General features: G+C 49.3%; 2 protein-coding genes across 4 annotated transcripts; one reads left to right on the forward strand and one right to left on the reverse strand.

Annotated features, from left to right (window-relative positions):
* Positions 1–6,211: 6,211 nt before the first annotated feature.
* On the forward strand, positions 6,212–11,749 carry LOC102410630 (cytochrome P450 2D14). Its single transcript, XM_044942481.1, is given in 10 exon segments — positions 6,212–6,626; positions 7,346–7,517; positions 8,062–8,214; positions 8,317–8,477; positions 8,880–9,056; positions 9,217–9,378; positions 9,509–9,610; positions 9,612–9,761; positions 10,182–10,508; positions 10,511–11,749. Coding segments are annotated over 10 exon segments (1,689 nt in total). The 5' UTR covers positions 6,212–6,437; the 3' UTR covers positions 10,607–11,749.
* Positions 11,750–12,036: 287 nt separating this feature from the next.
* On the reverse strand, positions 12,037–21,148 carry LOC112584437. Of its 3 annotated transcripts, none has more exons than XM_025282762.2 (9): positions 20,993–21,148; positions 19,500–19,538; positions 18,604–18,647; positions 17,778–17,854; positions 13,671–13,736; positions 13,481–13,519; positions 12,914–13,075; positions 12,541–12,583; positions 12,037–12,195 (listed from the first exon to the last, which is right to left on the reverse strand). In XM_025282762.2, the coding sequence occupies exons 2-9, from the start codon at positions 19,529–19,531 to the stop codon at positions 12,074–12,076; spliced, it is 585 nt and encodes a 194-aa protein (XP_025138547.2). In that variant the 5' UTR covers positions 19,532–19,538; positions 20,993–21,148; the 3' UTR covers positions 12,037–12,073. The 3 variants fall into 3 exon arrangements, with proteins under 3 accessions (XP_025138547.2, XP_025138546.2, XP_025138550.2); XM_025282761.2 differs by having other exon boundaries at positions 20,980–21,148; XM_025282765.2 differs by lacking the exon at positions 20,993–21,148 and having other exon boundaries at positions 19,500–20,963.
* Positions 21,149–27,124: the final 5,976 nt, after the last annotated feature.

Raw genomic sequence — 27,124 nt, forward strand, 5'->3', positions numbered from 1 at the left:
AAAGAGTTTTCCCAGAATAGAGAGATCAGGAGCTCCAACAGCTAAATCATAGATCTTTCTGAAAGAAGGAACAGAATCAACAAACTGGGGTGGCAGGGAAAGATCCCAAATAAATATCATTCATGTGTTATTGAGAATTTTCCCAAAGATGCAGGACCTGAGTTTGTAGAGAGAAGGAATCGCCAAGTGTCCAGGAAAGTGGATGAAGGAGACCCACCCCAGATGATGTCATCAGTAAATATTGAAACACCTAGGATGAAAAGAAGAACCGAAAAACTCCCAGAGACATGAAGAAAGAAGTCTATTAAGTTTCATCAGACTTTTCACCACCAACCTTGGAAGCAAGAAGAAAATGAGGATCTTCAAAATCTGTGAGAAAATTATTTCTAGTCTAAAATTCTGTACCTAGTCACACTGAGTTAAATAGGCAGTAAGACGTTTTCAGACAGGTAATAATATCTCAGGACTACCCCTCAGGAAGCAACTGGAGGTTGTGCTCCCTCCAAAATAAAATAACGTGGGCACCCACACGTGAAAAAAGTGACATACTCACCAGTATGACGGTGAAGGGAGGTCCCAGGAGAGCTGAGCCTCCGACCTCAAGGACGTGCGTCCAGGAGGGAAAAGGGCGGAGGGCCCCATGAAATATGTCCCCAGGGAAATGATCATATTGATAAACAACCTAACTTGTCTTAAGTGTATAGAAAGGAGATTAATTCTTTTTAATAGACAGTTTAGATGTATTATAGGTACAGAGAAAACTAAAGTTTAAAAAAGAGGAAAAAGGCAAAATTCTCCACAAAGACTGATGATAATATACTACATGACTCAGGAATACTGTTTACATAGTTTTAAAATGTAAACCCTCAATATTGAACTAAACAAAACGATGCCACAAGCCTACTAGAATGACTTTAAAAAAGGAAAATGCCGAAAGTGATGTGCATCAAACGGATCCTCTCATTCTTTGCTGGTGAGAATGCAAAGTGGATACCAGCACTTTGGAAAGTTTCACAGTTTCCTAGAAAACTAAGTACACATTATCACGTGACCCCACCACCCCTCCGTGCGCCCCCCTCCTCCCCCGTGAGGTGTTTACCTAAGGAAAAGGAAAACCTATGTTCGCACAAAACTTGTACATGAACATTATAGTGGTTTTATCCGAAACTGCCAAAACCAGAAACAATCCAAATGCTTCTTATCCGGTCGGCGGATAGACCGCGGTACATCCATACACGGGACAGCTACTCGGCAATGAGAAGAAACAAACCACCTGACACACAACCAGGTGCCCTGTGCTCAGCGAGAGACTCAAAACCACATCCTGGGCACTGCCCTGTGGCCAGTGGTCAGGACTCTGTGCTTCCACTGCAGGGGGCCCGCGCTGGATCCCTGGTCGGGGAACTGAAATCCCGCAAGCCTGCTGCGTGGCAGATAAATAAAGATTAGGTACTGGCATGTTTCCATTGATACGACCATCTTGCAAAGGCAAAACTATGGGGCCAGAAAACCATTCACTGGATGCCAGGGGCTGGGAGCGGGGGAAGGGTTGAGTATTAGTGAGTATGGGGGAATTTTCTGAACTGACTGGAGCTGTTCTCTATCTTGACTGTACTGGCAATTTCACAGTTGTATATATGTGTCAAAACTCAGAGATCCGTACGGTAAAAAGAATGCATTTCACTCTATTTGAATAGCTCCTTAATTTTTAAGAAATGAATTAAAAAGTGCCCACTGTGAGGGAAAGGGATTTAAAAGCCACAATGATATAAAAGCAAAAAAAGCAAAAATGATACTTAATTTTTAACAACTAAAGATGTCAAGAATACACAGAAGAACTGTACAAAAAGGATCTTCATGACCCAGATAATCACTATGGTGTGATCACTCACCTAGAGCCAGACATCCTGGACTGTGAAGTCAAGTGGGCCTTAGAAAGTATCACTACGAACAAAGCTAGTGGAGGTGATGGAATTCCAGTTGAGCTACTTCAAATCCTGAAAGATGATGCTGTGAAAGTGCTGCACTCAATATGCCAGCAAATTTGGAAAACTCAGCAGTGGCCACAGGACTGGAAAAGGTCAGTTTTCATTCCATTCCCCAAAAAGGCAATGGCATAAAATGCTCAAACTACCACACAATTGCACTCATCTCACACGCTAGTAAAGCAATATTCAAAATTCTCCAAGCTAGATTTCAACAGTACCTGAACCAAGAACTTCCAGATGTTCAAGCTGGGTTTAGCAAAGGCAGAGGAACTAGAGATCAAATCACCAACATCAGTTGCATCATCGAAAAAGCAAGCATTCCAGAAAAACATCTATTTCTGCTTCATTCATTATGCCAAAGCCTTTGACTGTGTGGATCACCATAAACTGTGGAGAATTCTGAAAGAGATGGGAATACCAGACCACCTGACCTGCCTCTTGAGAAACCTGTATGCAGGTCAGGAAGCAACAGTTAGAACTGGAGATGGAATAACAGATGGGTTCCAAATAGGAAAAGTAGTATATATTGTCACTCTGCTTATTTAACTTATATGCAAAGTACAACATGAGAAATGCTGGGCTGGAAGAAGCACAAGCTGGAATCAAAATTGCCAGGAGAAATATCAATAACCTCAGATATGCAGATGACACCACCCTTATGGCAGAAAGTAAAGAAGAACTAAACAGCCTCTTGATGAAAGTGAAACAGGAGAGTGAAAAAGTTGGCTTAAAACTCAACAGTCAGAAAACTAAGATCATGGAATCTGGTCCCATCACTACATGGCAAATAGATGGGGAAACAATGGAAACAGTGTCAGACTTTATTTTGGGGGGCTCCAAAATCACTGACAATGGTGATTACAACCAAGAAATTAAAAGACACTTACTCCTTGGAAGGAAAGTTATGACGAACCTAGACGGCATATTAAAAAGTAGAGACATTACTTTACCAACAAAGGTCCCTCTAGTCAAAGCTATGCTTTTTCCAGTAGTCAGGAATGGATGTGTGAGTTGGACTATAAAGAAAGCTGAGTGCCAAAGAATTGATGCTTTTGAACTGTGGTGTTGGAGAAGGCTCTTGAGAGTCCCTTGGACTGCAAGGAGATCCAACCAGTCCATCCTAAAAGAAATCAGTCCTGAATATTCATTGGAAGGACTGATGTTGAGGCTGAAACTCCAGTACTTTGGCCACCTGATGCAGAGCTGACTCATTGGAAAAGACCCTGATGCTGGGAAAGATTGAGGGCAGGAGGAGAAGGGGACGACAGTGAATGAGATGGTTGGACCAACTCAAAGGACATAAGCTCGAGCAAGCTCTGGGAGTTGGTGATGGACAGGGAGGCCTGGCGTGCTGTGGTCCATGGGGTCGCAAAGAGTCGGACACCACTGAGCGACTGCACTGAAAGATGTCATCACTCAAAACATTTAGAATGCCAAAACCTAGGATATAATTATAGTGGAAGACTAGAGAGAGGTGAAATGTGTGTTTGAGATGGCATAAAGTGTTCAGTTGTTGTCAGAGCTAAATCCTCATGTTTTCTTGAAAGAATTCTAATGTATCTAATGACACTGTTTAAATCTGAACAATCAAGACAAAGCAGGATAAGCTTTCTATTTAGAACAGTGGAGGCAAAATCAAACGCTTCAGCTAGAAAGTTGGAAGCTAGAAAGATTTCCACCCTGGGCTGTGAGAATTGTGGGTGAAGAGCATCGGGACAAACAACAGATTTTTTCCAAGTCTTAAAACTTTGACTCATCAAACTATGTATACACATGTCTTTGATGACAATAAAGATTTTTAAAATGAAAGTTTGGTAAACTTAAAAAAAAAAACATAATGGAAGCAACATAAGACTGTCTCTGAAAGAGAAAGTTACTCAGTCATGTCCAACTCTTTACAAACCTATGGACTATACAGTCCATGGAATTCTCCAGGCCAGAATACTGGAGTGGGTAGCCCTTCCCTTCTCCAGGGGATCTTCCCAACCCAGGGATCGAAGCTAGGTCTCACACATTGCGGGTGGATTCCTTACCAACTGAGCCACAATTGAAGCCCAAGAATCCTGGAATGGGTAGCCTATCCCTTCTCCAGTCGATCTTCCTGATCCAGGAGTCAAAATGGGGTCTTCTGCACCGCAGGTGAATTCTTTACCCACTGAGCTATCAGGGAAGCCCTAAGGCACCTGCCCACCTGGGCCTTCTTAGGGGCTCTCCAACCTCTGACAGTCACTCCCTAACTACGTAGCCCACATGTCTCCAATGCTGCTGGGTCACAGAGAAGCTGCTTGTCCCCGTGATATTCCTCTCTTCCCAGTAGCGCCAGAGGGAGAGCAGGGGGCCTCCAGAGACCAGGCATGTGACTCTAACATGTCACCTTGGGCTGCCTGGGTCCAGTCACTGTCCCTCTGGGAGCCTAAGTTTCCTCCTCTACAAAGTGGGAGCTGCTGGTGGGAGGCAGGGAGAATGGATACACGTGCATGTATGGCTGAGCCCATTCTCTGCTCACCTGAAACTGTCACATGTTAATTGGCTACACCCCAATACAAAACAAAGTTTCCTTTCAGCGTTCACCCAAAACTGTCATGTTTCCTGGCTATACTCCAACACACACGCACAAAATGCTGCTGGGGGCTTTGAGGTTTCACCGATGGGCACCCCTAATCTGGCACGCGGCCCCCAGTGGCCATCCAGCTTCCATGTGTGCTTTCCTGACAGAGGGCTGGGAGGGGGCTTCAGTCACAGGTCCCTGGACCTGCAATGTCCACGAGGGTATGTGACCCCAGGCAGGCGTCCTGCTCACCACCACCCCCTTCACGTACAAATGTGGAACCATATTCCAAGACTACTCAAGTCTTAAAACTTTGACTCATCAAACTATGTATACACATGTCTTTGATGACAATAAAGCTTTTTAAAATGAAAGTTTGGTAAACTTAAAAAAAAAAAACATAATGGAAGCAACATATGTCATCTGTTCCTCTCGGTCCGTCTAGGTTCCTGCCAGGGAGCCCTGAGATGAGCTTATGGCCTCAGAGCCCTGAGGTGACCGTACAGCCAGCCCGTGGAGGGGCGGGCATGGGGGTGTAGGGGGGGCTTTGTTTGACGAGTTGCCGAGAACACAGGGAATTTCTCCAGAGTCCTCACACACACACGCACAGTTGGTCAAGCATTTCTAACCCAGCAGTGTGACTGCTCTTTGCGCTACATGAGGCGGTCCCCTCAGCCCCTGACAGAGGCCCACCTGTGCTGACTCCACAGTGAGCTCGTGGGCAGGGGCTGTTTTCCCCAAAGGCCCCTGAAAATAGTAGTGCACCACGCCTGCAGGTAGACGAGGAGAGACTAGTTAAAACATTTAAAAAGCAACAATTATTTTTAAATGTCGGTGTTTACAATATGGCAGAATGGCATATTTTTAAGTATTTTGATGTGTGATGAACGACATTAGACATTAGCTTACAATGAGTGAGGGGACAGCTGTTCAGAAGATATAAGCAAATATGTGAAGACCACTGCTGCAGGCTGTGACTTGGTTATCTGTGTTCTGAGGGGGTAGTTTGCGAGGTTGTGCTTTGGGAGGATGCATGGGTTTTAGAAAACAACGCTGCTGCCTCCCTAGCCCCAGATTCAAACTTCCCTCAGCCACAACAGGTGGAAACTGAGGCAGCAGCCAGCTAGGTGCAGGTGCCGGCAGCACCGAGAGCAGCCTCCAGGGCCAGGGAGGTCGGCGGAGTCCAGGCAGCCCCTGAGAACTGGAGCCCTTGGGGCTGGTCTCCGAGGGGAAAGTGGTTGCCCAGGACTCATGGATGGGGTTGTGTGGGTGTGTAGATATGCATGTGAGCGTGGGCTAGTCAGGATGCGAATGTGTGTAAATGTGGTTTATGAGTGGGTGATTCTGAGTGTGTGTTGAGTGCACCAGTGGGAAGTGAGGGACACGGAGAACTCTATCGGTGGTCCCTCTGGGCAGTCGGTCCTCCCGCCAGCACGGGCCAAGGAGCAGTAACATACTTGGGAGGCGAAGGCCCCTCGGGAGCAGGACAGGGACATGGTCTGGGAACAGGGCTGTGGCTGCATTAGAGGCTGACAGGCGACAGGTGGCGGCAGAACCCATTCCCAAGACCCCGGATTCTTTGTCGAATCTGCCAAGCTGGGGAGTCAGGCCGCGGGAGGGGGACTTCTTGTGCTCTCCAGCCACCCTCCGGAAGCACGTGGAGAGCACACGTGAGGGACAGTACCGCCCGTGAGCCTGAGTCTCCTTGACCCCTCTCTGTACCCTCTGGCAGCACAATCTCCCCAACAAGACAGCTCAGGGCAGAGGCCAAAGGCCGGTCCTCCTCTCCCTTTATACAGAGGCCCCAGACTGGTGGAGCCCCGGAGGTGGAGTTAGAGTGCCCTGCTGACCTGGTCCTGGGTGCCGGTGTGGTGAGGAACCCAGCGCTCACAGAGGCAGCCATGGGGCTGCTGTCTGGGGACACGCTGGGGCCCCTGGCCGTGGCCCTGCTCATCTTCTTGCTCTTGCTGGACCTGATGTACCGGCGCTCACGTTGGGCCGCACGCTACCCACCAGGCCCCACGCCGCTGCCGGTGCTGGGCAACCTGCTGCAGGTGGACTTCGAGGACCCGCGTCCCAGCTTTAACCAGGTGAGGACTGAGGGGTGGGGAGTGCGCAGCGGTGGTCCTAGGGCCCCACTTAGCAGCGGACAGTGGGCACTGGGTGAAGCCGCAGGCCGGAAGAGGAACTAGGCCAAGAAGAGGAGGCGGATCCGAGAGGCTTGCTGAGGGAGGGCGTCTGTTCAGGGCCCAAGAAGAGTTTGGATTTTCTAAACAGAGGTCAGAGAGGACAAAGGCCAGCAGGTGGGTTTACAGCATGGTGACAGGCTGGAGATTCAGCCAGCCAGCTCTTAAATTATGTGAGCCTGAGTCCTTGAGGGTTGGGAGGAAAGGTCTTGAGGATGGGGGAGATGTCTGGTTATGAGCCCTTTTAAATCAGGAGAGCTGTGGTTGAGAGAGGCATAGTGATCTGCTTCAAATCTTTTGCCTCCAGGAGGCCTTGGGCCTCCCTGCTGCCCTCTATGAACCTCAGCTTCTCCACCTGTGAAACAGGACGCTGACTTGGCCTGCTGACCCTTTCGTGGCACTTGCACAGCCATAGCTGGCTCTGTGAGTAGGATGGTCTCATCCAACCGGAGAGCCTCAAAACCAGAGGATGTAACCCCCGGGCTCCCAAGACTAGATAAAGTCCTTGCAGTTGCTCGCTGCTGGAGGGGACCCAGAGGTGCCCAGAGGCTAATGCCAGGAGGCTCGGCCCACAGCCTGGCGGGGCCTGGGCTTGCCAAACACCCTCGACCTTTGGCCTGCAGCTGCGGCGCCGCTTCGGGAACGTGTTCAGCCTGCAGCAGGTCTGGATGCCGGTAGTCGTGCTCAAGGGGCTGGCGGCTGTGCGCGAGGCGCTGGTGTACCGCAGCCAGGACACTGCCGACCGTCCACCTCAGGCACTCTACGAGCACTTGGGTTTCGGGCCGCGCGCCGAAGGCAAGTGGAGAGGGCAGGCCTCGTCCCAGGCGGAGGCAGGGTCGTGGCTTTTCGGTGCCGGAAAGAGCCAACGAATTTGAGGGGGCGACAGGTGGAGAAAGGAGACTGTGCCAAGCATTGGGGGAGGAGAAATTGAATGAGGCAGAAGGCGGGGGCCTTACTAAGAGAGGGTGGCCCAGGGCCATTGCGAAGGCGAAGGGGACGTCGGTGTGGGCAGGAAAGAGGACAATGTCGGGGTGGGCAGGGCAGGGGCGGGCCAGGACCTTCCCCAATGCAAACAGGGTCTCAGTGGGTAAAATACAAAGTGGAGCCAAGATAGGCGCCTATAGGGGAGCCTCGGGAGCAGTGCGGGCCCACAGAGAATGGGAGCAGTCTCCAGACTGAAGGGGGTGTGAAAGTGGGCGGCATTTAGGACTGGAGGGCGAGGCCTCTGTGGGCGGGGCAGGGCGGAGACTTTTCCCCCAAAGAGGCGGGGCTGTGAGCAGATCCCCGGGAGGGGCGGGGCCATACCATAGCCACGCCCACAAGCCTGCCCCGCCCCTAGGAGTGATCCTGGCGCGTTATGGGGACGCCTGGCGCGAGCAGCGGCGCTTCTCCCTATCCACCCTGCGCAACTTCGGCCTGGGGAAGAAGTCACTCGAGCAGTGGGTGACCGAGGAGCCCTCGTGCCTCTGTGCCGCCTTCGCCGACCAGGCCGGTGAGTGAGTGCTGGGGCTGAGGGACACGGAGGTCTGGGAGGTTTGGAGAGGTCTGGGAAAGAGATGGAGGCGACGCCCTACCTTGCACCGTCCCCTTCCAGGACATCCCTTTAGCCCCAAGGACCTCCTGAATAAAGCAGTGAGCAACGTCATCGCCTCTCTGACCTTCGGGTGCCGCTTCGAGTACAATGATCCTCGCATCGTCAAGCTGTTGGACGTGATGGAGGATGGGCTGAAGGAAGAGATGAAAATAATGCGCCAGGTGCGGGGGGAGGAGGAGGCCTTGGTGCTCCATCGGGCCCCCCCTGCAGGAGGACTTGTGTAAAGGGCCAGCGCAGGAAAGGGCTTTCCCGGAAAGGCACCTGCAAGGAACAGACTTGGAAGTTGGGAGAGATGGCAGACAGCCCAGATGGGAGAGTCCGGGCAGGGGTCAGCGCGCTTAGGGGTGGGAGTACGCTTTCAGTGGAAGGGACCGGTACCCATGACATGTACATTTTAGGTTTATCTTTCTGGGCCTAGGGCCAGGAGAGAGGAGCAGGGTCTGAACTTAGAGAGGAACAAGGTCAATGGTGGGGACCCTGGAGGAGGCTGGGACCTGACTGGTGAGCGCCTGAGCACCAGGAGGTCCCAGGTTCCCAGGGCCCCACGGCGGTGACCCGCACAGGTGGTGGAAGCTGTGCCAGTGCTCCTGCGCATCCCAGGGCTGGCTGCCAAGGTCATCCCGGGGCAGAAGGCCTTCATGACCCTGATTGATGAGCTGATCGCTGAGCAGAAGATGACCCGGGACCCGACCCAGCCACCCCGACACCTGACTGATGCCTTCCTGGATGAGGTGAAGGAGGTAAGGTGATCGGGACAGGGATGTGTGTTGAGGGCCCAGGAGGCAAACTCAGGCCTCTGTATCACCCAGGGATCAGGCACCTGGGCTGACCGGAGCAGGGTGCGAGGCCATGTGGGGACTTCACCTCTGTCCCTGAGCTTACCTTCCCGGTGTGACCCAGGCCAAGGGGAACCCCGAGAGCAGCTTCAATGATGAGAACCTGCGCCTGGTGGTGGCCGACCTGTTCTCCGCCGGGATGGTCACCACCTCGACCACACTGGCCTGGGCCCTCCTCCTCATGATCCTGCACCCTGATGTGCAGCATGAGTCTAGCCCGGGGCGGGTGGTGGGAGGACGAGTACAGCCCGATGCCTCTGAGCTCAGTTAGTTTGGCCACCAGCAGCAGCTCTGTGCAGGGGCTGAGCCCCAGCGCATATGTCACAGCTCCTCAGAGTGGATGCAGTGCTACCCAGAAGTCAGGAGGCGGCGGGAGCCCAGCCCTTGGGTCTGACCACCACGAGGACACTTGTTTTCCAGGACGGGTCCAGCAGGAAATCGATGAGGTGATAGGGCAGGGTGAGGCGACCAGAGATGGGGGATCAGACCCTCATGCCCTTCACCGTGGCCGTGGTCCATGAGGTACAACGCTTTGCGGACATCGTCCCCCTGGGATTGCCCCACATGACATCCCGTGACATCGAGGTGCAGGGCTTCCACGTCCCCAAGGTAGGCCTGCGGCTCCGCACCACCTGCCACCTGGTACCGCAGTGAGTGTCGCCAGGTGTGGCCAGGACTGGAATCCAAATCACCCCGTCCTCATGGCCACAGATACTGAATGTCCCAGCCTGGGCGGGCGTAGACAGGAGGGCAGAGCAGGGCTGGCTCTGTCTACTCAAGAGCCCTTGGTCGGGCAGGGAAGACCAACTAGAACATGTCACAGTGTTGGAGGAGCCCGGGCACTGAGGAGAAGTAAGGGCACCCTGCCATGGGCACAGGGACGGTGCTGAGAAATGTCTTGGGCTGAGGGTTACTTGAAGAGTCCGGGTGTGTGCCAGGCAGTGTGTGTGCCCATGTGTGTTTGGTGGCAGGGGTCTGGGCACCCCCCCACCAATCGAGACCTCACCAATGCCAGACATCTGCCACCAGGGGACGACACTCATCACCAACCTGTCTTCAGTGCTGAAGGACGAGACCGTCTGGGAGAAGCCTTTCCACTTCCACCCAGAGCACTTCCTGGATGCCCAGGGGTGCTTCGTCAAGCAGGAGGCCTTCATACCCTTCTCTGCAGATACCTTGTGGGTGGGGGGGTGCTTGGTTTGCTTCCCCATCCTGAGGGGGTCTTGGAGGGGGAGATCCAGGCTCAAAGAGCCCCCGTGCCCACCCACAGGCCGCCGCACGTGCCTCGGGGAGCCCCTGGCCCGCATGGAGCTCTTCCTCTTCTTCACTAGCCTCTTGCAGCATTTCAGCTTCTCAGAGAAGTGCCTGCCGGGCAGCCCCGCCCCAGCGACCATGGTGTCTTTGTGGCCCTGGTGACCCCAGCTCCCTACCAGCTCTGTGCAGTGCCCCGCTAGAGGCAGGCATCCAGCCCCCAAGCCGCTCCTCAGCCGTAGCCCTGATGGTCAATAAACCAGTGTCTGGTGGCTCCATTGTGACTTGAGTCCTACATGGGACCCCTGACCAGCCCCTGGCAGTCATGTGGCTTCAGCAGTCTGCCCAAAACCAGCCCCCACCCCACGGCCTGATTCATCCTTACCTGGCATTTGACCCCATTTAACATATGGGTGTACTGAGGCTCAGAGTGTACTAGGGTGTACTGTGAGATGGGTATACTGAGGCTTACACCCAGACACCCTGGGAGACCCAACCTCCCTTACTGGGCGTAGGACCAAACCTATATAAACAGGTCCTGGCAACTGCTGGGAGGAGCTCACATAGACTGGGGGAGAGATTTCAGGCCCCCATGGGATAAGGGGGCCCATCAGCTCAGACACCCACATTTCAGGCCTAGCCATAGCCACCTGGCTCTACAAGCCTCAGCCAGCGTCTCAAGTCTGTGGCTCCAGAAGATGGGGGCAGGACTGGGAAGCGATATGCCAGGTGACCCCCAGCTCTCAGAGCTCTTGAGGCAGGAGCCCTTCCCAGGAGGGAGCCACCTCCCTGGGCCTCTTTATAGGATGGGCCCCCTTTCCCTGCCCCTTAAGGACACTCATCCCCCAGCCCCTGCCCAGTAGGAGTTGCCACTCACAGCCACGCTAGAGCTTGGCTCCAACCTGGGGCTCAATCCTCTGAGTGGCCAGGTGAGGCCAGGCTCTCAGGAGCCTAGGCAGGGGCCGAAATGAGCCCCTGTGGATGGTGGGCGTGCCCTGGGGCAGGGTTAACTTTGGATCCTGTGACAGTGGGGTGGCAGAGCAGAAGGAAGCCCTGCAGAGCTCAGAGCAGGACACCCTGCTCTCGTCCTTGCTGTGCTATGACACCATGTGACCTTGGGCTTGTGTTTCCCCTTCAGCCAGCAGGAGGTTTGCCTCTGATGGCGGCCAAGTCCTGTCTTCCTGCGCCGACTCTTAGGCTGTGACCTTCTCAGCCTGGAGCCCCGGCCAAGGGCAGGGACCCCCATCCTCCACCTCCAGCCCCCAGTCTGGTCTGGACTGAGCTCACACAGACACCACCCAAGGGCTCTAATGACTGTCTGCTCACCTGAGTCTTAGGCAGACTCCTTGGCACATTGAGGTTAAGAGCTGGGAGACCCAGACAGGTCAGACCCAAGCCCCTGATCAAGCCAGTAGTGCCTTCATGACAGTCAGATCTCGACATTCAGGGAGCCCTGTCTGTCCCTTGGCACTGACTCAGAAAACCAGCCAGGGCCCCTTGAGTCTCCAGCATACCCATGTCAAGCGCTTAATGGCAGGAGGTGGTGTTCCTGCAGCTTGTTGGGACAGGGGCCGTGGACGAAGCCACACTGAGTTTGTAGAAACTTGAGGGCCCTGAAAGGAGGAAACGGGGCTGCAGAAGCAACAAGTATGGATTTATTGGACGCAGTGTCACTCGTGGCTCTGAGTCTTGGGGATGTCAAAGGCGGGGAACCATCCCAGCCAAAGCTTCCTCAAGAGCTGGGGGACCCAGTCCCCGGGCCTTTCCTTCATGACGTCCTCCTCGGAAGCCTCTAAAAAGCACAATCAGACACGCCCTGTGGGTACCTTGCTGGAAGGAACCTTGCCCAGTGCTAGGATACCCTCTGTTGCCAGGAGAACAGGTCAGCATTGCTAAAAGGGCGGAAACCTTCCACCAGGCCAAGGGGAGTGGCCTCAAGTCCTGCCAAACCAAGAAGGAAGAAGGACCCAGGGGCTTGTTCAGGAAAGACTGGGCATCAGGATACCTGGGCTTCATCCCGCCCCCTCCCTGGGCCAGGAGGGTCAGGGAGGAGCTCAGCTATCTGTGACCTCTGCAGGGTCCCTGGGATGAGGGAGGAGGGCAGTCCTACTGCACAGGCTGGGGTCTGCTGTCTTACCAGAAACGTACACGGCCATCTCCTTTCGGGCCTTGTTATTCTCCTAGGAAGGGAGAAGGGGCACGGGGTCAGATGAGGCGGGTTCTACGTTGTGCAGCTGGGGAAACAGGCCTCACTTCACAAGAAATCGGGGGAGGCCAGGGTTCAGATCCACTCGCTGCTCAGACCGTGTCTGCACCTCTCAGCTCCACACAGAGCTGTTCTTCCACCGGGATGGCAGTTTGACTCAGTGGTCTTGGGGTGCCCCGGTCTCCCTGCACTGTTGCCATGGTAGCATGGGCCTGGCCTCTGCACTCCACCCTGCAGAGCCCGGGGGCTTCCCAGGAGGACCCACACGGGGACGGTGTTCCAGCTGAGCCCCAGGCTTCCTTACCTGCCATCCTGAGGTCCTTGCTACCTCTTCCTTCTCAGTCACCCCCTTCGCACCAGGAATGAGGCTGGCTGGTTCCTCCCCCGGGGGCCCCACCTGCCCCTCCTCCCTAGACAAGACAGCAGTCTCCTCCTTGGGGGCAGCATCGTTTGGTGCTCCCATGGCCTGCAAGGAGGGGCAAGAGGGCGGTATATGGGCAGAAAGGCCCTCTGATGCCCTACCCCTACCCTCCTGCTGTGCACACTTGCAGTGTGTATCCCCTCCTGCTGTGCACACTTGCAGTGTGTATCCCCTGCTTCTGTGCATACTTGGAGTGTATATCCCATTTCTGTGCACACTTGCAGTGTGTATCCCCTGCTTCTGTGCACACTTGGAGTGTGTAGTTCTTTATTTTTCCAGGGAAGCCCCTCCCTTTTCAGCTCGAGGTGTGGTCGGGTTGTAAGTGTCCTAAAGGAGCCCCCCTGGTATCTCAGGGGCCCCGACCACGTGCTGGACAGGGTTCCTGTCTCAGGGAGCCCTGACAGGTGACAGTCCCCAGCCCCCGGCCCTTCCTGGCCAGGCCTCACTTACCTCAGAGTCGTGCTTCTTCCCACTCCTGACTCTGCGTCTCTACAGAGGGAAACAGGGGCCGTCACATACAGCTGAGAGTGCCCGGGGGTCCTTCCCTGCCTGGCCCATCCTCTTGCTGTGTGTGCCCACCAAGGAGGCCCAGGGCAGCCACCCCACTCCAGGGGAGGAGGAGTCCCCAGCCCTTACCCACCTGAGCGGTCACGGGGTAGCACTTATCCATCGGCCCCCACACTGGCCTTAAGGTCTCCCCGATGGGCTGTATGACCAGGAGAAAGAGAGAAGGCTGAGGTGACACGTCAAGGGCTCAGTCATGCATGGTCCACTGTCAGTGCACGCTGCCGACACGAAGACTACGGGGAGTTAAGGAAGCTTCACACTAACGAATGATTGATGTCTTTAGACACAAAACGCTGCATTCACAAACAAGGACCGGTGCTGAGATAAAAATGTTCCAACAATAATCTCTAATTCTTTTGTTTTTTTAAATTTCATTTTGGCTGAATTGGGTCTGTTGTGGTGCATGGATTCTTCATTTTAGCGCTTGGGCCTTTTTTTCCTCTCTAGCTCAGTGCACAGGGTCCTCTCTAGTTGCTGGCCATGGGCTTCGTTGCCCCATGGATGTGCGATCTTAGTTCCCTGACCAGGGATCTAACCGGCATCCCCTGAATTGGAAGGTGGATTCTTAACCACTGGACCACCAGGAAGTCCCTACAACTTCTAATTCTTCAAAAACAGAAATATGATCATGGGAATAAAAAATTAATTTTCAATTAAAAAAAATTTTAATCCAATTTTTTTGGATAAAATTGAAAAAGAGTGTCTCCCAGAATAGAGAGATCAGGAGCTCCAACTGCTAAATCATAGATCTTTCTGAAAGAAGGAACAGAATCAACAAACTGGGGTGGCAGAAAGATCCCAAATAAATATGATTCATGTGTTATTGAGAATTTTCCCAAAGATGCAGGACCGAGTTTGTAGAAGAGAAGGAATCACCAGTGTCCAGGAAAATGGATGAAGGAGACCCACCCCAGATGATGTCATTACTAAATATTGAAATACCTAGGATGAAAAGAAGAACCGAAAAACTCCTAGAGATATGAAGAAAGAAGTCTATTAAGTTTCATCAGACTTTTCACCACCAACCTCTGAAGCAAGAAGAAAATAAGGATCTTCAAAATCTGTGAGAAAATTATTTCTAGTCTAAAATTCTGTACCTAGTCAAACTGAGTTAAATAAGCAGTAAGACCTTTTCGGACAGGTCGTATCTAGGACTACCCCTCAGCACAACTGCAGGTTGTGCTGCCCCCAAAACAAGAGATAACACAGGCTCCACACGTGAACGAGTACCCCGAAGAATGACGGTGGAGGGAGCTTCCAGGAGAGCTGAGCCTCCGACCTCAAGGACGTCCGTCCAGGAGGGAAAAGGGTGGAGGGCTCCATGAAATAAGTCCCCAGGGAAATGATCATATTGATAAACTGCCTAACTTGTGTTAAGTGTATAGCAAGGAGATTAATTGTTTTTAATAGACATTTTAGATTATAGGTAGAGAGAAAACTAAAGTTTAAAAAAGAGGAAAAAAGCAACATTATAGACAAAGACTGATGATAGTATACTACATGACTCAGGAATACTGCTTGCATACTTTTAAAATGTAAACCCTCAATATTGAGCTAAACAAAATGACGCCACAAGCCCACTAGAATGACTTCAAAAAAGGGAAATTTTGGAAGTGATATGGAACAAACGGAACCTCTCGTTCTTTGCTGGTGAGACGGCAAAGTGGATACCAGCACTTTGGAAAGTTTCACAGTTTCCCAGAAAACTAAGTACACATTAGCACGTGACCCCACCACCCCCCTGCGAGGTGTTTACCTAAGGAAAAGGAAAACCTATGTTCGCACAAAACTTGCACATGAACGTTACAGTGGTTTTATCTGAAACTGCCCAAACCAGAAACAATCCAAATGCTTCTTATCCGGTCGGCGGATAGACCGCGGTACATCCACACACAGGACAGCTACTCAGCAATGAGAAGGAACAAACCACCTGACACACAACCAGGTGCCCTGTGCTCAGCGAGAGACTCAAAACCACATCCTGGGCACTGCCCTGTGGCCAGTGGTCAGGACTCTGTGCTTCCACTGCAGGGGGCCTGCGCTGGATCCCTGGTCGGGGAACTGAAATCCCGCAAGCCTGCTGCGTGGCAGATAAATAAAGACTAGGTACTGGGATGTTTCCATTGATACGACCATCTTGCAAAGGCAAAACTATGGGGCCAGAAAACCATTCACTGGATGCCAGGGGCTGGGAGCGGGGGAAGGGTTGAGTATTAGTGAGTATGGGGGAATTTTCTGAACTGACTGGAGCTGTTCTCTATCTTGGCTGTACTGGCAATTTCACAGTTGTATATATGTGTCAAAACTCAGAGATCCGTACGGTAAAAAGAATGCATTTCAGTCTATTTAAATAGCTCCTTAATTTTTAAGAAATGAATTAAAAAGGGCCCACTGTGTGGGAGAGGAATTTAAAAGCCAAAATGATATAAAAGTCAGCAAAAAAAGCAAAAATGATACTTAAAAATTTTTAAGAACTAAAGATGTCATTACTCAAAACATTTAGAATGCCAAAACCTAGGATATAATCATGAGGAAGACTACAGAGAGGTGAAACGTGTGTTGGAGGTGGTATTAAGTGTTCAGTTGTTATGAGAGCTAAATCCTCACCTTTCGTTGTAATAATTCATTAGATAATGTTTAGATGTGAACAATCAAGACAAAGCAAGATAAGCTTTTTATTTAGAACAGTGGAGGCAAAATCAACGGCTTCAGCTAGAAAGTTGGAAGCTAGAGAGATTTCCACCCCTGGGCTGCTGTGGGTGAAGAGGATTGGGACAAACAGCAGACTTTTTCCAGGTCTTAAACCTTTGACTCATCAAACTATGTATACACATTTATTTGATGACAATAAAGTTTTTTTTTTAAATGAAAGTTTGTTTAATTAAAAAAAAAATACGAAGGAAGCAACATAGGACTGTGTCTCCAAAAGTGAAATATGCTCAGTGTGTCTAACTCTTTGCAAACTTATACAGTCCATGGAATTCTCCAGGCCAGAATACTGGAGTTGGTAGCCCTTCCCTTCTCCAGGAGGTCTTCCAACCCAGGGATCGAACAGAGGTCTCCCTCATTGTGGGTGGATTCCTTACCAGCTGAGCCAAAAGGGAAGGCCAAGAATCCTGGAGTTGGTAGCCTATCCCTTCTCCAGGGGATCTTCCTGACCCAGGAATCAAACTGGGGTCTTCTGCACCACAGGTGAATTCTTTACCCACTGAGCTATCTGGGAAGCCCTAAGGCACCTGCCCACCTGGGCCTTCTTAGGGGCTCTCCAACCTCTGACAGTCACTCCCTAACTACGTAGCCCATCTCCATGCTGCTGGGTCACAGAGAAGCTGTTTGTCCCCGTGAAACTCCTCTCTTCCCAGTAGCGCCAGAGGGAGAGCAGGGGGCCTCCAGAGACCAGGCATGTGACTCTAACGTGTCACCTTGGGCTGCCTGGGTCCAGTCACTGTCCCTCTGGGAGCCTAAGTTTCCTCCTCTATAAAGAGGGAGCTGCTGGTGGGAGGTGGGGAGAATGGATACACGTGCATGTATGGCTGAGCCCCTTCTCTGGTCACCTGAAACTGTCACAATGTGTTAATTGGCTACACCCCAATACAAAACGAAGTTTCCCTTCACTGTTCACTGTCACGTTTCCTGGCTATACTCCAACACACACACACACAAAATGCTGCTGGGGGCTGCGAAGTTTCACCGATGGGCACCCCTAATCTGGCACGCGGCCCCCAGTGGCCATCCAGCTTCCATGTGTGCTTTCCTGATAGAGGGCTGGGAGGGGGCTTCAGTCACAGGTCCCTGGACCTGCAATGTCCACAAGGGTATGTGACCCCAGGCAGGTGTCCTGCTCACCACCACCCCCTTCACGTACAAATGTGGAACCATATTCCAAGACTACTCACACAGTAGGGGTCATCTGTTCCTCTCGGTCCATCTAGGTTCCTGCCAGGGAGCCCTGAGATGAGCTTATGGCCTCAGAGCCCTGAGGTGACCGTACAGCCAGCCCGTGGAGGGGCGGGCATGGGGTGTAGGGGGGGGCTTTGTTTGACGAGTTGCCGAGAACACAGGGAATTTCTCCAGAGTCCTCACACACACACGCACAGTTGGTCAAGCATTTCTAACCCAGCAGTGTGACCGCTCTTTGCGCTACATGAGGCGGTCCCCTCAGCCCCTGACAGAGGCCCACCTGTGCTGACTCCACAGCGAGCTCGTGGGCAGGGGCTGTTTTCCCAAAAGGCCCCTGAAAACAGTAGTGCACCACGCCTGCAGGTAGACGAGGAGAGACTAGTTAAAACATTTAAAAAGCAACAATTATTTTTAAAGTCAGTATGTACAATATGGCAATAATGGTATATTTTTAAACTATTTTGATGTGTGATGAAAGACATTATACATTAACTTACAAATATGTGAGGGGACAGCTGTTCAAAAGTGAAAGAAAAGAAAGTGAAGTCACTCGGTTGTGTCCGACCCTTTGCGACCCCCCATGGACAGTAGCCTACCAGGCTCCTCCATCAATGGATTCTCCAGGCAAGAGTACTGGAGTCGGTTGCCATTTCCTATTTCAGGGGACCTTCCCAACCCAGGGATCAAACCCTGGTCTCCTGCATTGTAGGCAGATGCTTTTTACCATCTGAGCCACCAGGGAAGTGGTGTTATTCAAAAGGCATAAGTAAATATTTGAAGATCACTGCTATAGGGTATGACTTGGTTCTTTATATTTTGAGGGGGTAGTTTGAGAGTTTTTTGGGAAGATGCATGGGTTTTAGAGTCAGACACAGGTTCAAATCCCACTTCTCCATGGAGGTACAGAGGAAGGAAAGGGAAAAAGAAGGCCAGCCTTGGTTCTGAGCAGTGTGACCAGCCCTGGGGAGCCAGGCATATGGTGATCTCAGGAGGGGGCCTCTGGGAGTCTTGGGGAGTAGCTGGAGATTGAAGTGGCTCAGAGACGAGCACCCATTCCCTGGGTCCTGCCATCAGTCCCCCGACCACCCCAGCACCCAGGCCCTCACCTGTAAGAATGAAGATCTGTATCATGTAGAGGAGACTATAGAGCCTGGAAGGAAAGCAGAGCAGAGTGTGCAGCTGGGGTCTCATGCCCTCACGGTTTTCCTCCCCCATCCAAGCCCCAGCACCTGTTCCACCAGGATGCGTCCAATCAACACTTGTGGGTGAATAAATCTGCAGCTGTAACAGGGCTCAGCCCAGGCTCCCTGCTGACTGGCCATCATGACTCTGTGCCTCTGCTTATTCAGAAAGCCAGACTTGGAGCCTGGAGCCCACACAGCCCCTCTGACTCCCTCCCTTCTCCTTTCCTTCTTGTTTGCACAGGTCCATCTTGCCTCTCCAGCCTGAAGGCAGGGGCTTAGCCTTGGCTCAGCATTCATAGCTGTTCGTTCAAGGGTTGTATTAGCTCTTTGGCCCACAGCCCCCCAAAGCCCTCCCTCTCTCCTCTGGACTGACTCCAGCCTGGATTAGAAACAATATCCCATTGTCCATCTTGCTCTTCTATAACACCTCCCTTGGGACAAACAGCTTTTCCTGGCCATTCTGAATAGCACGTGGGATGTTCCCCTACCAGAGATCGAGCTTCCACAGTGAAACTGCCGAATCCTAACCATTAGGCCACCTGAGAACCCCCTCGAACACAGCGTCTTAGCACTGTCAGGATGCTGGCACCCTGTCTATACACACACACATGCACGCACACACACACACACACACACACACACACACAGAGGTACGTCCCATTTGTTTGTATCAGGCTCTCCACTCTGACCCTGAATCCCAGAGACACTGAAACAGTCAGGAAAAGGGCCATACAAAACCCCTTCCTCATGGGACCCAGTGAGGGGGTTCCCTTTCCTGGTTGATGAGGGTATGATACCAGGGCCCATGTAAACTTTACCTCTCTCTCTGGCTCCACAGACCAAACACCATTTTCAGTCTAAGGAGAGAAGATGGGTATCAGTCAGTGCATCACGTCACCCCAGAGGCCTGGTATCCCTTTACTCTGTGGCTGGCAGGGACTGCAATGGGCCAGAGGCAGCTGGGGGGATGGCAGGACCCCGCCAGCAGGGTTCATCCAAGGGAGAGCCTGCTGGTGGCAGCTTGAGGCTAAACTCAAGACAATGGAGTGAGTTAGTACGCGGAGCTTGGGAAATGCTCAGGAATTTCTCTCAGGACCTTAGACCTCCCACTGGAAAAGTAGGGGTCAGGATGGGGAGGGCGGGTTGGGAGAGGATTAAGGGAAAAGGTACAGCTCTACTGAACATCTGATGTAAAATGACCCCGGGGGTAGGCAGCTAATTATAATAGTAAATAAAAATGATTAAAAACTACCACCAGTTTAAAGTATTTTAGGTGTTATGCAGCAGATTTGGAATAATCTTGGGAGGACAGGGGGAGATTCCCTAGCCTTTTGAAAGCACACTGTCTGTCTAGAATCCCACCTTCAGTGTTGAATTGCATATGAACTGACACCAGGGTAAGTCAAGGTCTCCAGGGTGAGGTGGACCTCAGCGTGGCCTGGGGAGCCTCTGTTCCCCTTGAGTCCCCCATTCTCCACAGGAACTGTTAGGGAGTCTCTCTCTCAACCTCCAGCCCCTTGTCCGCCTTCCTCACTCTCAGCCGGGCCCACAGGCTCTATTAGACGGTGTTCCCAGATTTTCTGCCACTAGACTCGTCCATTCTCTGCTTCTCGCAGGTCATTTCCTCTTCAGGGGAGGAGACCACGCCCCCTTCTCTGGGGCTCACCCTCTCCTGTACTCCATCCCTCTGGTCTTCTCACAACCTGGTGTTTGGGGGTCCCCTCTCTCACTTGTCTTTCCTTCTCCTCCCCTCTGTATGTAATCATATCACCCAGCTCTTGTCCCTTCAGCCCACATCCTTTCTCCAGGTGCCATCCTAATTGTCCCTTTCCCTTCACACCATCTCCTTGAGAGACTCTGCCGTGCATGTCTCTGCTCCTCCCCACCGCTCCCTCACTCCACAACTCACAGACTCTTTCTGTTCCCATCAACCTCTGAGACCTTTCTCACCAAAGTCATCAATAAGTTCCTAGTCCCCAAACCCAGGTGGCCTTTTTGGGGCCTCAGCTCATTTCATCTCTCTCTGGGGCACTACCAGACCTCCCTTCCTACTGAACTACCTTCTCTGAGAATACTGTTAGCAACATATTCAACAGTAAGCTTTCAAAAAGCAAGATATCAGGCTTTTTTCTGAACGAAGGTTTGGAGGAGAGAAAATGAGTCCTGAGTGAGAGAAGAAGAGGAGGGAAGAGAGAACACCACATACGAAGGGAGGCAGAAAAGTTAGGCTAGGAGTCATCAAGACAATTACCACCTGCTTGGGTGGTTTACCAAGGGTGGCCTTTTGAAACTGCTTACCAGATCTACCAACCTTGAGGATGGTGGCGATCTGCAGGGTATCCTTTGACCGTATCAGTGTGCAGGCAGCCTATTCACCTCCCCTCAGGCCCCAGCACACACTGAGAAGGGCACTGGAGTACAGCTAAGCCTGGGAGCCCAGCACACAACCCCTCCCTTTCACAAGCGGTGTCTGTGTGTGACATCATGTCTTTGGGGGCTTTGTGACAGGACAACGTCTCCACCTTGACCACAGTAGCTTGTCACTGCCTCAGGGTGGATGTAAATCCCCATCAGTCAGAGGCGGCACTTTGTAGGTATGTCTTCGTGTCCATTCAGTGCCATCAATGCTGCTTAAGCACCCACGATGTGCCAAGCTCCATGCAAAGACACAAAGGTGCATAAGACTCACTCACATGACTCAATAATCTTGTTTTTAAAATAAAAAGCCAGAACACAATCAGACCATTTCTAAGTGTCATCCATTTATTCAACCAATGTCTGCTGAGCTTTCAGTTTGGTTCAGGAATATGGTGAGGGTCCCAGGTGGCTCAGTACTAAAGAATCCGCCTGCCAATACAGGAGACATAGGAGATGCAGGTTCGACCCCTGGGTCAGGAAGATCCCCTGGAGAAGGAAATGGCAATCCACTCCAGTATTCTTGCCTGGAGAATCCCATGGACAGAGAAGCCTGGCGGGCAACAGTCTATGAGGTTGCAAAGAGTCAGACACGACTGAGCAACTGAGCACACAGAAAGGTAAACAAGACAGAGACTGCCCTTGAGGAGCTTGAAGAGATCAAACAAACATCTTCAGAGTCAAGACAATAGCTTTTACACCCTCCCCAAATTGCTACAACTGTAACTATATAATAATTACAAAACCACAGTGGTTAAAACAGAAGAATACCTTAGCTCCACATATATATGAAATATTTACCATGGAACACCATATTCTCAACCACAAAACAAGCCTCTATCACTTAAAAGTTTTAAGTAATTGCAAGCATGTTCTTGGACCACATAGAATTAAATTATAAATCAGTAACAGAAAGATGCCTGAAAAATCCCCAAATATTTGGAAACTAAACAACACACTTTAAAGAATATATGTGTGGGGACTTCCATGGTGGTCCAGTGGTTAAGACCCATTGGTCCACACTCCCAATGCAGATTTTCTATTCCTGGCCAGAGAACTAGATCCCACATGCCACAACTAAGACCCAGTGCAGCCAAATAAATTTAAAAATAATAACAATAAGACTTCCCTGGTGGTGCAGTGGATAAGGATCTGCCTGCCAATGCAGGGGACATGGGTTCAATCGCTGGTCTGGGAAGATTCCATATGCCATGGAGCAACTAAGTCCTCCAGTTGCAATTACTGAGCCTTCATGCTGCAACTATAGAATCCCTCTCACCTAGAGCCCGTACTCAGCAACAGGAGAAGCCCCTGCACCTCAGTGAAGAGTAGCCCTCACTCATGGCAACTAGAGAAAGTCAAGCAAAGCACTGAAAACCAGTGCAGGCAAAAACAAATAAATACACATGTATATGTGTGCGTGTGTGTGTGAAATAGATAATTCCCTGGCTGTCCAGTGGTCAGAACTCTGCACTTTCACTGTTAAAGGCCCAAGTTCGATCCTTGGAAGCTTTGCAGTGCAGCCTTAAAGAAAAAAAAAATTCATGTACGTTTATAAAATAAAAAGATAAAAAAGAAAGAATGTTAAACAAAAAGAAAAGAAAAAAAAATATATATATATATATCAGGGACTTCCTTAATGGTCCAGTAGTCGGAAGTCTGCCATGCAGTGCAGGGGACATGGGTTCAATTCCTGGTCACGGAGCTAAGATCCTGAATACTGAGGAGAAACAAAGTCCATGTGCCACAACTGGAGAGACTGTGCAACCTCAAGGATCCCACATGCTGCGACTAGGACCCAACACAGCCAAATAAATAAATATTTTTTAAATATATCAAAATTTGTGGGATGCAGCTAAAGCAGTACATAGAGGGAAATTTACAGCACTAGAATACCCATATTCAAAAATAATAAATGTCTGTAGAAAACAACTTACGGTTATTAAAGGGGAAAGAGAGTGGGTGAGGGATAAATTAGGAGTTTGGGATTAGGAGATATAAACTGCTATACATATAACAGATCAACAAGGTCCTACTGTAGAGCACAGGGAACTGTGTTCACTATCCCATAGAAAACGATAATGGGAAAGAATATAAAAAGCATGTGTGTGTGTGTATGTGTGTATGACTGAGTCACTGTGCTGTGCACCAGAAACCAACGCAACACCGTGAATCAACTGTATTTCAATAAATAATTAATTACAAAAGAAAATAAGAAATGTCTCAAATCAATGACCTCAGTTTCTACTTTAAGAAAGTAGAAATGGAAGAGCAAATAAAAACCAAAGTAAGCACAAGAAATTTTAAAAGATCAGAGTGAAACGAAATGAAACAGAAAACAGAAAAAGAGGGACTCCCCTGGTGGCCCAGTGGCTAAGACACTGCACTTGCAGTGCAGGGGACCCAGGCTGAATCCCTGACCGGGGGACTAGACCCCACATGCCTCAACTGAAATCAGTAAAATCAGAAGACCAACACAATGTACAATCCTCTAGATAGAACAGATAAGGGAAAAAAATAAAATGCAACGATCAGTATCAAGAATGATAAAGGTGGAGCTTACCTGGAGGCTCAGTGGTAAAGAATCCACCTGCCAATGCAGGAGACACAGGTTGGATCCCTGGTCTGGGAGGATACTACTGCTACTACTAAGTCGCTTCAGTCGTGTCCGACTCTGTGCGACCCCATAGACGGCAGCCCACCAGGCTCCCCCGTCCCTGGGATTCTCCAGGCAAGAACACTGGAGTGGGGTGCCATTGCCTTCTCCATGGCAGGATCCTACATGTCAACAAATGCATAAAAAACATTTGACAAAGTCAATATCTCTTCCTGAAACAAAAAAATCTCCCAGCAAACTAGGACTAGTTGGAACTTCCTCAACTTGACGAAGGACATATATGAAAAACAGAGCTACCGATATACCTGATGGTAAAATACCAAACGTTTTCTCCTTAAATTCAGGAAAAAGGCAAGGATATCAGCCCTCTTTGCTTCTACACAACATGGTACTGGAGGTTTTGGACCGTAAACTAAGTCAAGAAAGAGAAGTTATTTTCCCTTACCCCATCAGTAAACCTACCCCACTCCTGAATGGGGCGATGATGTCAAATAAGAAGCATCACACCAGACTTCCCTTCCCATGCCTCAGTTCAGTTCAGTTCAGTTGCTCAGTCATGTCCAACTCCTTGTGACCTCATGGACTGCAGCACACCAGGCTTCCCTGTCCATCACCAGCTCCCGGAGTTTATTCAAACTCATGTGCATTGAGTGGGTGAAGCCATCCTTGTTGGTAATTTGATCTCCGGTTACTCTGCCTCTTCTAAATCCAGCTTGAACATCTGGACGTTCACGGCTCACATAGCTGTGACCTCCCTTCCCTTGCCTAGTCTAGTCCAGAAATCAACCTAACATTCGAAAACCTGATTTATTATCATTTGTTGAATGAAACTTTTTCCTGAAGTCAAATTGTATACTTTGAGTAATAGATTTCTAGAGTCAGAACCACAATTAAAAAAAAAATAATATGGGCGGTACTTCCCAGGCAGTCTAGTTGTCATAACTTCACATTTCCAATGCAGAGGTGAGAGGTCAGTCCCTGGTCAAGGAACTAAGATCTCACATGTCCCGTGGAGAGGCCAACAAAACAAAACAAAACAAAAACAGAACTTCATGATTGCAGTGATTCAGCCCGTTACATATATAATTTACAGAACTATTGGTGCTAATTTTATAAGTTATAACATTTTCTCCATTTATGCTGCAAATTGCAAATGAGACAAAACTTTTCACTTGTATCTATATCATGTTTACTTATTGATTACACTAATGTTTTTCAAATTTGACACATTCAGTCATTAAATAATGATCACTTCTTTCAATGAACTACAAAGATTAAAAATAAAAAATAGGGACTTCCCTGGTGGTCCATGAGCTAAGACTCCAAGCTCCCAATGCAGGTGCCCAAGTTCAATCCCTGAACAAGGAACTAGATCCCAGATGCTGCAACCAAGAGTTCACATGACACAACTAGGGACCCTGTGCGCAGCAAGTGAGACCCGGGGCAGTCAAATAAATAACGTAAAAACAAAAGAGAGAAGTAAAGGTAACTACATGGGAAAGGAAGAAGTAATGCTACCTTTATTTTGCAGACAACATAATTATATATAAAATCTTCTGGGGTCATCCAAAAAGCTACTAGAGTTTAGCAAAGTGAAGGATATATGATCAATATATAAAAGTCAACTGCATTTGCTGTGACCCTAAAATTGCTCTAAAAATGTATTAAAAATCCATTATATTTCTATATAATAGCAATGTACAATTGGAAATAGAAAATTTTAAAGTGTATTATGGTGTAAAAAATGCAAAATACTCTGACAAAATATATGTGGAAGATCTGTACACTAAAAACTAAAAAACACTGTTAGAAGAAATTAAAAACTTAAGCAAGTGAAGCGATATACCATGGTCATGAATCAAAAGATTTGCAATTATTAAAATGTGAATTCCACCCTCAAATTGATCTATAGATTCAGTGTAATCTCAATAAAAATTTCAGCAAACTTTCTTGGTTGTTGAAATGGATATGCTATTCCTAAAGTTCATATGGAAGCACCAAGGACCTAGAATTTTTAAAAAACAAAGTTGGACAATAATCAATACAGTATAGGATTTCTGATGTCAAGATAGATGGAACAGAATAAAGATTGGAGGTAGACTCATGTATTGTTAATTGATTTTGACAATTAATTAATTTTTCCTTGAAGCGAAGGAAGCCTTAACTCTTAAATCACATAATTTTAAGTTAACTTAATGAGGCAAAAATAACACAAAAGTTTCCATATGTATACATATCCTGGTAAGATTTTTTAATATAAAGAACAAGAAAACGTTATGATGGGGGAAAAAAAACCACAGGTTACCTAAAAAGAATAAGAGTCAGAAATTAGAACAACATCAGAATTATCACAAGAAGAACTAAGTGAGATACTGTTCTATAAAGTTTTGAAGGAAAATGATTGTGACTCAAGAATTCTATAGTGAGCCAAGTCAGCTTTCGGCGTTAGGACAACAGAAAGGTTCTCAGGAGCCACTAAGTCCAAGATGTCAGACTGCCACCTGTGTACACTGCTTCTGTCTCCTACCTCAAACAACAGAGGTAAAATAAAGAAAATCTTTAAATAAATTCATAATAGTTCCAGAAAGCAAAAAAGAATACCCTGTTGAATCAGAAGCCATAAGGAATCTCTCAAAAATGGAAGTCAGGCAGGATGAGGTCGACAGAGGAAACCAAAGGACAAAATACAGGAAGGAAGACATCATTGTGAGAGGTGGAGGGTCCCTGGGTGTCTCTGTCCATCAAAGTGACAGATTTGGGGAGCGGAAGAGAAACTTATCAGGATGATTGGTTTGGGGATTCACGTGAAGCAAAAAGATGACCAAATTTCTCTCTTTCTACCCAGGCAAGCAGACAAGATAGATATATCAAGCACCAGGTAAGAACAGTGACTGTGAGACTCCTTGGCCAGAGAAGTGCTGGATGGTTGGTACCACCAGCGGGAACAGGAGCCCCAGTGCCCCAAACTAACCACAAAGTATACCCTGCCTAGCAATGTCTTATCCTGGCTCCACAGAGAATAATGATACTTCTCAGTAAATAAAAACATTCAAGAATCCATCAGACCTGAACATTTGAGCAGAACTTGCCAAATAGTTTAAGAAAACGAACACTAGAAAAGAGAGGCACAACACTATACAAAGAAATAAACAAACAAACAAAAAACCCCTAATGACTAGGAAAAGAGTGAATAGAGAAAAATCACAAGAAACTTTAAACATTATTAAAATTCTCAAAAAGAAAAGAAAGGATGTGGCACCCCTAGAAAGTGACTTGTCTATTGGGGAAAATAAACAGCTATTGTGGAAATAAAAATAAAGCTGGTAAAATAGTGGCTTCCCATTACACTTACACTTTTTGAGGACTTAAAAGTTTCAACCATGAGGGAGTGGCTCATGTTGGATTTACCCT

Source organism: Bubalus bubalis, chromosome 4, assembly GCF_019923935.1.
Source record: "Bubalus bubalis isolate 160015118507 breed Murrah chromosome 4, NDDB_SH_1, whole genome shotgun sequence".
Lineage (NCBI taxonomy): Eukaryota > Metazoa > Chordata > Mammalia > Artiodactyla > Bovidae > Bubalus > Bubalus bubalis.